The 10,367-nt window shown below is 48.4% G+C and overlaps 1 protein-coding gene across 2 annotated transcripts; it reads right to left on the bottom strand.

Moving 5' to 3' along the window:
- Positions 1-528: 528 nt before the first annotated feature.
- Positions 529-9,710, bottom strand: LOC116942809 (indolethylamine N-methyltransferase-like). 2 transcript variants are annotated; one of them, XM_032955113.2, is made up of 4 exons: positions 9,498-9,710; positions 4,464-4,638; positions 3,786-3,993; positions 529-1,057 (listed from the first exon to the last, which is right to left on the bottom strand). In XM_032955113.2, exons 1-4 carry the CDS (start codon positions 9,693-9,695, stop codon positions 631-633), a joined length of 1,008 nt encoding a protein of 335 aa, XP_032811004.1. In that variant the 5' UTR covers positions 9,696-9,710; the 3' UTR covers positions 529-630. The 2 variants fall into 2 exon arrangements, with proteins under 2 accessions (XP_032811004.1, XP_032811005.1); XM_032955114.2 differs by lacking the exon at positions 9,498-9,710 and adding an exon at positions 7,610-7,749.
- Positions 9,711-10,367: the final 657 nt, after the last annotated feature.

Here is a 10,367-nt window from a genome sequence, read left to right on the forward strand (position 1 = left end):
AAGATGGGAAATCATTGGGAAGCTGGGCTGTGGGGTTCAAGGAGGAGTTTGGGAGGCACGGAGTTTGGGAAACAAGGATGTCACGTGCCAGTGGGCTGTCAACAAACGGATTCTCCTGCAAGGCTGGAATGTTTCTTCGCCAGAAATCCCGAGGCAGAGATCACAGAATACCTGAGGCCACAGTGTGCTCCTGGTTAAAGTATGTGTGATTAGCAGGCACATTGAACGTGAAATTTAAGCGGGATGCGAATTCTCTGTGCTGTGGTGGGAGTTTTGTGGATAACCCGCCTTGCAAATCAAATGTTTGCAAATACAAGGCATTATTCCGTACCATTCCACCAATAATTATTACACTTGTAATCAATATTTAGCTTGTTGAGTGTTTAATCACGCGTTGTCAATTCTCGGCAGAATTGTGGTAGTTGCTGCAGCAACTAATCCGTAAACCAATGCTTATCTAAACAAATACCCCACAAGCAGTTTGAAGAGACATCATCAAGCAACACGAAAACGAAGCTCAGACCGCAGTTTCATAATCCATCCGCATTTTTTTAATGCATTGGCCTCATGCATGCATTTTACAAATCGGTAGCAACGGAACAACACATTCCCGTCAGGATGCCCCTTCGACTATCCCTTCTTGGCCAGAAGGAAGAAGAAGCCACTCAGGTCACTGAGGTCATCCTCGAGGCTTTGGGGTCGCGGGAGCACGCGGAACGTGTGCACCTGCAAGCCCGCTGCGTGCACGGCAGCGCGCACCGCATCCTCGCTCAGGGGCAGCGCGGCGAAGCTCTGCTCCGCCACGCAGTAGACCGTTTGGCCCAGGGCCCCGATGAGCAGGAACCACCCGCCGGACACCAGCAGCGCGGCCACGTTGCGGAGCGCCGCACGGAAGCTGAGCTCCGTGTCGCACGCGCACTCCAGGCAGAAGGACGACTGCACGACATCGAACGGCGCCGGCTGCTCGGGGTGGACGATGTTGCTCTGCAAGACGTCACAGGGCAGCACGTGCTTGATCGCACGCCGCAGCCTCTCTGCCCTCGCCTTCTCCTGTCCTCTGCACAGGTGGGAACGCAGAGAGCATTGGTTCAGCGGGTGAATGTCCTTTTGTATTGCACGGCAGGGTAGCGTAGTGGTAACCCCCGTGATTCACAGCAAGAAGCACCTGGGTTTGATTCCCGACTGGGACGCCCTTCTGGTGTGGAGTTTGTACGTTCTACTGCTATGTTGCATGCGTTTCCTCCAGCTTCTCTGGTTTCCTCCCATAACCAATATACAATGCAGCAACACATCGATTCACGCCCTCCCGCGTCACGTACTTTCTCTGCAACGTACTCAACTTATTGATTGACAAGTCCCATATTGCGTGCCGAGTACCTCGCCATAACACACTCGAGATTAACGAACTTAACCATTCGGCCCCAATTTGTTTTTTTGACGCTCAAGTGTTAGTGCCCCTGACTGGCTACTCTCTCTCTCATGTGCACTCTGCTATTTGTTTCCGCCACATACTGTTTTTTTATGGCGACTATTTTGTTTCCAAGCGTCAACAATTTTACATGATAAACAACGAATAATACATATAGTAGAATAGACGTAGTAATATATCTTAATACATACTTACTATTCATACCAAATGTTGCACAGTATATATGCGCAATTACAATTACTGAGCATCCTCTGTTAAGGAACTGTACCACGCTAGGATCCACCAAAAATGCTTCTATTTAAGTTCCGCTTTTCAGGAACGCATACTGGGTGTAAACCGGGGTATGCCTGTAACTAGCAATGACCAAACATCACAATGCTGAACATTTTTTTACTGAAAATTAACTCAATTGAGGTTACAAATAGTAACAATCGCCCGTTACTGTGAGAACTTGGCAGTGGCCTCACGAACAAGTATTAGAGGCGGCCCTGTGAGGCTTCCCTGGGTAAACCCAAGCATAATCATGATACAATCATAAAAATAGGTATTGTTTTCTGATGGTGGCTTCAACAGGCGAGCTGTTTGCACGGACGCATTGCCACACTACTGGAATGAGAGGTGCGGAACGCCATTCGCACCACGTGATTGTTGCATCACATCTACCAAACCTCGTCCTCGCGAACCTGGTATTGCGCACGTGTGCAATGCATGTTTAACTACATTCGAACTACATTCCTGTAAAGCACCTAACCAATGCTTGTTAACATGTCAAGACAAGTCAACTTATGCATAAGTAGATGACGTCTTTGATATCTCTTCTGGAGACACAGACGCTTTATTTAAGCTTGAAGAACGCAATGAGCTATGAAGCTCTTTCTCAGAGGCGTCAAAGCCGAAGATGCGTGAAATAGTGGAATATTACAGAGGATATCGGCAAAGGTAGATACATTAAACAATCATACGTAAACTCTAACAAAAACGGAATTACGTGGGAAAAAATGAACAGCAATCATTGAAAATAATACCAAGAAAGAATTTAGTGATGCAATGAAAACATCTTCGTCTGGCAAGGCCCGGGCCCAGATGGCTTCCCTGTTGAATTCTGTAAGGCGGTGGGGACCAAAATGACTGCGGACCTGCTCGAGGACATCAATGCAGCTTTCTCCCTAAGGTGGCCCTCCGAGTTCCATGAACGAAGCGAGAATCTCGGTTATGCACAAGCCTAACACCCAACCAGAACTGGCAGGAAACTATAGGTCAATCTCATTGTTAAATTCCAACTATAAGTTACTCGCTAAAATTGTTGCCAAACGGGGGAGGCTCAAATAGGATTTTTTTTTTTTATCGGAAACAGGGAAATAAAGTGTTTGTTAACTATGACCAGCAGGTGGCGCAGGTGAAGCCATCATCAGAGAGGAGCGATGCCGGCCCCGTATGTTCTGTGACACGTGGACTGAGAGAGCCGAGCGTGGCATTCTCCTATGTACAGACTTTGAGTTGGGAGTTAGAGAATAAAAGTTAATCTGCCATGGAGAAGTCTTCGCGGCCATCGTTGCGAGCACGTCAATCCCCGAGTTCACTTACAAACTCATTCTAAAATAATTAGTAGCGCAGCCACCGAACTGAACACATATATATAGGCTATGCGGTTCGCAAGTGCTACAACGTGCGCGAACGAGGGAGCTGAGAGGGCCGAGGGTGAGGGCTTGCTGGCTGTCTCTGTCGCGAGATGGGGTTTGGAGGCTGGCTGAAGGAGGAGAGATCGTCTGTCCTAGGGGCCGTCCATAAATGACGTCACGCGATTTCGGACGATTTTTGACCCCCCCCCCTCGTTCGTCACACGGCGTCACAAAAAGTCAGACCCCCCCCTCAAATATGACGTCACAAAGCTCTGCCCCCCTCCCCCCCCTAAGAAAAAAACATGCTTCAAATCGCTTTAAACTATTGTCATTGTAGTGCGTATTTAATGTGGCGCTGCACTCTGATGTTGTAGGAGAAAACATTTATTAAGAAGTCTAATTAAGTAGAACGTGTTGTCTATATTTCTTTAAAGTTCTGCATTTTCACGTGACGTCACATTTCTCAACCCCCCCCCCCCCCCATCGTCACACATCGTCACAAATGTCTAACCCCACCCCCGGCCCTAGGTGCGTGACGTCGTTTATGGACGGCCCCCTAGCTTGCGAGCAGTGGTGTTCTTTCCTACAATTATTTCTGAAATACCGCGGCACACCCGGGACTTTGCCGCAGCACACCAGTTGCGAAGGCCTGACCGATGGCCCACATTGCTGCCGTCCCTGCATAGTTCTGTGCGGGTGTACGACGTGCATGCTTTCCGGCTGGTGTTGCCACCTACTGGGTCCCCTGCAGGTGGCAGGCGTAGCGGATGTACGAGTCCCAGTTGTAGGCGCTGGGATCGTCTGCACGCCACAGCTCCACCTCGCGGCGGTTGGCGGGCGTGAAGTCGGCCATGGTGATCTCTGAGATGCTGTCGCAGGCGAAGAGCAGCTGGTAGATGATGGGGCCGCAGCCCACATCCAGCATCCTGGTCCCCGACACGGGCCCTGCGCCGCACGCACGCACGCACGCACGAATCCCCGGCACGAGCATGAATAACAAACAAACGCAACGCATTCGTCAATGACACTGTAATAACCACGTGACATGGCATTGTCAAGCACCTCCGGTTAGCACGATTGGAAAGAAGTTCAACATACATTGAACTTACTCGAATTGGCTATGTAAAGAAATTGGGACCGCTAAAGTTATGCCGCCTTTGGGCGGTACCGGCAAATGAGAATTTCTGGTCAGGTCTCGTGGACTAACGGTGAAATGTTGCACTCAACACCTCCAGAGGGGTGGGGCATTGACACCACAACTAGGCTCCACTGAGAAGATGGCTGTCAAGAAGCGTGGGAACCCCAAACCGTGCCTCCCTGCGAACTCCCCTTCTCGTGCTTGCTGCACCAGGACTGCGTTGCACATCTACGATGCAGGACACTGCGTGTTGGTCGCGACAGTCGAGCAGCCTCACCCTTGATGTAGGCCTCGTGCAGACACTGCATGTTGAACATAGCCACCTCCTCCACGCCGTTGTCGCCAACGTGCAGCGGCTCGTAGTACCTCTCCAGGTAGGCGCGTGCCGAGAAGAGCGAGTTGTAGTCTCGGTGTGGTTTGCCTTTCGCCTGTGCAGCCATGTCCTCCTTGCTCTGCCAACGACAGCAGAGTGGGACGAATGCAACAATCAACTTCATTTTCTATTGCTCACTGCAAAGGGCCACGATTGTGATAAATGCATCCAAGAGCCCCCCCCCCCCCATCAACATCAGAACCGGCAGTTGGGCTAGTTTCTCGCACCCCACTTAAAGCTGGGTTCCGCAGAGATGTTCATGATGTCCACGTCACATCTGTAATAACAGAGCTAGAGGTGCACGGGCGGCGTACCCGCGAGGTTGTTCACACAGCCCTTTAAACCTGCTCCGGGGCACCTCCTCCAATCGGCTGCACGCGTACGAGTGACGCCCCCGCCCTCTGACCCCCGACCCCGGGTCCCGCGCGTGCGATTGGTGCGCGGCGCCGGGCAGGTAGCCGCGTCGAATTTTGGTGCCTGCGGGCGCGTGCGTGTGCGCGACCGCGTACGGCGTGCGTAACGTTTAGAGGAGCACGCGAGGGGGAGTGTGTGTGCGAGTTGATCCCAGGTGGCTACGCGCCAGCCGCGCATTATGCCCCGAGGGACTGCGGTGAGGGGGGGGGGGGTCGGAGGGCAGCGTCCCCGACACAGACAACTGCCTGTGCCATAGCCAAACACCAAGAGATAGCATCACAATCACACATTTGCAGCATTAAGTTCAATGAAACAAATATAACGGTTGCTGGTGGAGCAGTGGCGCAGTGATTCACACACTGAGCTAGTTGACCTGAGTTCCATTCCTGGACATGGCTTACATATAACAATAGAACTAGTCCTGCCCCCTCTCCCAAATGTCCCAACCCATACCATTGCTGAGCGTATCGAGGTATTAATCCAGCAGTGGATTGACAAATGGCTGTAAAACTTGTTGTAGGACCAGTCTTACACACCATCGTAGGGTTATGATTCACACCTCCACCCCTCTGGTTATTCAATATTTGGTTTAGGAAATGTTTTTATGTTGCGAGAAATGCAATCACCTCTATAGTGGCCAAATGGATCACGCAAAACCTTCAAATACAAAATACTATATATGACCCGAAAATATATAATCTTATGCATGCAATAGCATGCGTGTGCCTTGAGCTCGGAGTAATGCTGTTGGTAAATTCACTCATGGATACACCCCTCGGATTGAGAAAAAAAAACGTTAACTTGTTCTTATATTCTTTGGGTCTTGCGGTAAAGTCACATAGATAGATTTTGATTTAAAGCTTTCGTGACTGCAGTAATTCATATTCTTAGCTCTTTCGGTAAAGTCACGTTGAAGGGAAACAATAAAATATATATAAAACAATAAAAATTCTCACGACGTTTCGACCATAACACAAACGGTCGTCATCAGGTGTGAAAAGCAACGGCAAGAAACATTTGTTTAGTTACATATTTTGCTAATTTATAAGTGGCAGAGCCAATTGTACTATGGGTAGCAAGGGGATGCCGATTTTATGAATCTTTGGTAGCCCATACAGTCTAGGTGGTTTTGAGGCCCTTGGTTTAATTTGGTGTTGCTTTTCACACCTGATGATGACCGTTTGTGTTATGGTCGAAACGTGATAATTTTTATTGTTTTATATATATTTTATTGTTTCCCTTCAGCGTGACTTTACCGAAAGCTAAGAATATCACATAGATAGGTTCAAAGAAAATAAGAAAAAACTACGACGTTTCGATTGCACAAGCGTCCGTCAGATGCACTTGAAGTGACTTATCTTGGCTTAAAATGTAAGCGTTCTATCTTGTGATGATTAAAATAAAGCACTTTCAACTCAAGGAAAGAAAACCAACGGGTGGCCTCGCTCACAGGAAATCCTCTAAAGGGAGTTGCTTTGGTTAAAGAGGACAATGGATGGGAATCGAGGCAGCGCCAAAAGTGGCACCGTTTTGACACCATGGATGGCAACAGGGGTTTTCATCAAGGCATCCGCTTCATTCCGAGATATATTTAGCCCTATAAATATTGTTTTAGGGCATTTCTATCAGTTTTTCTTAAGTCGAAACATATACACGTATATATATTTTATTAATACCAACTTAAAGTTGTTTAGGGCCCGTACACGCATATTCAATTAATTATCACCATTTGTTGTCCTTCGAGAGTGATTCTTACACTAAACTTCTTCTAGATTTGAAGCTTTCGTGACTGCAAGGACAAGACGGACGCTTGTGTTGCCTCTGAAACGTCGTGATTTAATTGTTTTCTTTTATTTTATTTTACCTACGTGACTTTACCGAATAAAACCAAAGAGTATAAACTAAACTTTTTATTTTTCCAAATAAGGCCCACTGAGCTGTATAGCTCATCTGGAAATTTATAGCAGCCAAATACTCTAAACGCGTGTTTCTATATAACCAACAGAGGAATTCAAAACTGCAGCAATCACTGCTGAACTGCACATATTGTACATTATTTGCATATCAACAGATGAACGTATAGTGATTATGTTCAGTAGCAGCAGTATTATACATAACATGTATGAACAATATCTCCAGATAGTTTGTGTATTATATATGGTAAAAGAGAGGTGGACAGGCAACGTGTGATTTGTTTTTATACTGCAAGAGTATCTTTGTAGTCTGGGCCAGAAATATAATGTATCCCTCAGTGCAGTAAAGGAACTCTTTACACAACGTGGACCTTATTTTGATGGTGATCTCAGAAAAGCACAGCACAGTTTGATAGCACACACGGAATCTCACATTCATGATCACCGACAAACAGGGTAACATTTTATTATTTTGTATTTTATCTGTAATTTTTATTTTCATCATCTGCATCTATTGCCCATTATTCCTCGAGATGAACAAGAATAAATTAGAAAATGTCCCTCGTGTCATCGTAAACAGAACATTTCTTTGTATATTTTTAAACGTATACCAACTTGAAATACGTTGTCTAAAGCCTATTTAACCTTTAAGTTCGAATATGAAGAATATAACGATCATAGAAGAACCCTTTGCTAAGCATCGGTGTGCAATGCACTCATTACCTGAATCTCCTTCTTCAGCTGGATGTGAGATGATGGCGCGTGCGTGCTTTTAAAGCCCTCGGTACAATCACCAGATGAAGGGAGATAGCAATCGGCAGAGCCTTGGGGGGCAGAAGCTGTGAGTGCAATCTAACTACAATAGTTTATCTCTGCGTGCTTATCTCTTGGACGAGTGCTGTGAGGTGTGTGCTTCGAAAGCATCGCCACTGTGGGGGCTAATGCCCCCCTCCCCACCCCCCATTAGGTGGGGGCCGATGCCCTCCCCCCCACCCGCCATTGGGGGGTCGGGGGGGGGTCGTCAATCACCTCCTCCCCCCCGCTCCTCGCGCGTCCTCACCGCGTGGATTACGTAATGGGTTGACTCCACTAAGCCGTTGTCAACGAGGCGAACGCTCGGAATCAATGAATAATTTCGGGCTACGCCCGCGACGCCGACGAGCGTCCCTCTTTTGAATTATTTATTAGCAAGTGCGCGCGCGTCACACCCACACTGATTTAGAGTCACCCACCCACCGTCGAACGCCGATCGCTGCCCCACCGCTCTTCACACGCACACCTACACCACGCATCGTTGCGCAACGGTCAGTCTGTGCTAAGATTTACAGTGAGGGAAAAAAAAGTATTTGATCCCCTGCTGATTTTGTACGTTTGCCCACTGACAAAGAAATGATCAGTCTATAATTTTAATGGTAGGGTTATTTGAACAGTGAGAGAGACAGAACAACAACAAGAAAATCCAGAAAACCGCATGTCAAAAATGTTATAAATTGATTTGCATTTTAATGAGGGAAATAAGTATTTGACCCCTCTGTAAAACATGACTTAGTACTTGGTGGCAAAACCCTTCTTGGCAATCACAGAGGTCAGACGTTTCTTGTAGTTGGCAACCAGGTTTGCACACATCTCAGGAGGGATTTTGTCCCACTCCTCTTTGCAGATCTTCTCCAAGTCATTAAGGTTTCGAGGCTGACGTTTGGCAACTCGAACCTTCTGCTCCCTCCACAGATTTTCTATGGGATTAAGGTCTGGAGACTGACTCGGCCACTCCAGGACCTTAATGTGCTTCTTCTTGTAGAAACTGTCACCTGCTGACGTGTGTACTGCCATACACTATCAGTAACACTTTCCATCAGCAGCCAGCGCTATTACTCTACACATGCATAGCGTTCTGAGAACGATTGGTTGACGCTTTGAACATTTGTATAATTATTAAAATAATAATTCTTAATCCTTGCAGTCCTGTGATTCCATGTGTAGGACGCAATTTGCGAGTGCAGAGTCTTGAAGAAGGCTCTAGCAATTCGGGTAGGGATAGTCCTCAGGCGGTAGAAGAGTTTAGGTAGAAAGATTGTTTTCACCATGTGGGTGTGGTTGGGGAGGGTAAGAGGAATACTATTCCATATATAGTTAGGGAAAAAGTATATACAGGCAACAAGCTGAGATTAGGAGCACTCCCTTTAAGAGTGTGCTCCTAATCTCGGCTCGTTACCTGTATGAAAGACACCCGGGAGCCAGAAATCTTTCTGATTGAGAGGGGGTCAAATACTTATTTCCCTCATTAAAATGCAAATCAATTTATAACATTTTTGACATGCGTTTTTCTGGATTTTTCTGTTGTTATTTTGTCTCTCGCTGTTCAAATAAACCTACCATTAAAATTATAGACTGATCATTTCTTTGTCAGTGGGCAAACGTACAAAATCAGTAGGGGATCAAATACTTTTTTCCCTCACTGTATTTCCCGGAGCGAATAGGGACCCCCGATTAGGCCCCCTCCAGCCAGCACCCTTCCTCCTGTCACCTACCCGTCGCAGAGTGCGTCTATCCCCTAAGCTCGAGCTGACTACGAGCTGGAATGAATTGGCCCCCTCCCCCCGTACTGACCCACCTTTCCAGCTGCACGATGGGGGTTGGGGAAGATGCCCGCCTCGGAGACTTTGCCCGGGCGATCGTTTTCAGCTGCACCCTGCAGGCGTCCCACAGACGCTGACAGCGGCTGGTGTTCTCTCCCACTCCAGAAGAACTCTGATGCAATTTTCCCTCCTGCCCCCCTTATATTCCCAAAGCCCGTTAATCCCCGGGTCATGTGATGTCATCCTGAGCATCCAATCGAATCCTCTTTTCTGCCATTTTGAGCACTCTGGCTGTTTGTGGGGGGGGGGGGTCGCGTCACCGCCCACCCTTCCCATTGTCTCTGTACCCGCGTCCCTAGCCGTTGACTCATCGATAATCCCCTCGCTCCCTCCAACTTAAATCAGCTCTTATCTGCCTAGGGGCTTTTCCCTCCCACCCCACTGTTTACTCTGCCGCTGGGTACTGGCTGAAGGTCCCAGCCCCCCTCCCTCCCCCCGTGTTGTGTATGCTTCATCGCGGCCAGCCTGTAAAGCTCTATGCCCCCTTTTTGGGGGGGGGGGGCCGCCATGTAATCCGATCTGGGGGGCTCAGCCAATTTCCTGGTCCGGGGAAACTGTGGAACGTCCCTGCTAGTGGGATCCTCGGGTGAAAACCCATCGTACCACGTGATCCCTCCTCGAGACCCTACGGGGGTGCATGTGAGTGTTTTAGTGGGGCGTGCGTGCGTTCGTGGGGGGGGGGGGGGGGGTGCGAGGAGAGGGTAGCGCCGGCCGAGTTGCTCCGCTGCGGTGGCACCACACTCCGAGGGAGACCAAAGCGGCCGTGCGTGGTTGCTTGCTGGCTACCTACCTTGTGTGCGGTTCAGGCCTTAAGAGGTGCTCGCTAGCATCGCTTTTTCCCAACA

The sequence above is a fragment of the Petromyzon marinus genome, chromosome 16 (genome assembly GCF_048934315.1).
Source record: "Petromyzon marinus isolate PM22_M1 ecotype Great Lakes invasive population chromosome 16, UKy_Petmar_22M1.pri1.0, whole genome shotgun sequence".
Classification (NCBI taxonomy): Eukaryota; Metazoa; Chordata; class Hyperoartia; order Petromyzontiformes; family Petromyzontidae; genus Petromyzon; species Petromyzon marinus.

Excerpts from the sequence above, each read along its gene's own strand:
- LOC116942809 (XM_032955113.2), bottom strand. The coding sequence starts at position 9,695 with ATGACCCGGGGATTAACGGGCTTTGGGAATATAAGGGGGGCAGGAGGG. Across the intron at positions 4,639-9,497 it reads CCCATCGTGCAGCTGGAAAG|AGCAAGGAGGACATGGCTGC; the intron begins GTGGGTCAGTAC and ends TGTCGTTGGCAG. Across the intron at positions 3,994-4,463 it reads GCACGAGGCCTACATCAAGG|GGCCCGTGTCGGGGACCAGG; the intron begins GTGAGGCTGCTC and ends CGTGCGGCGCAG.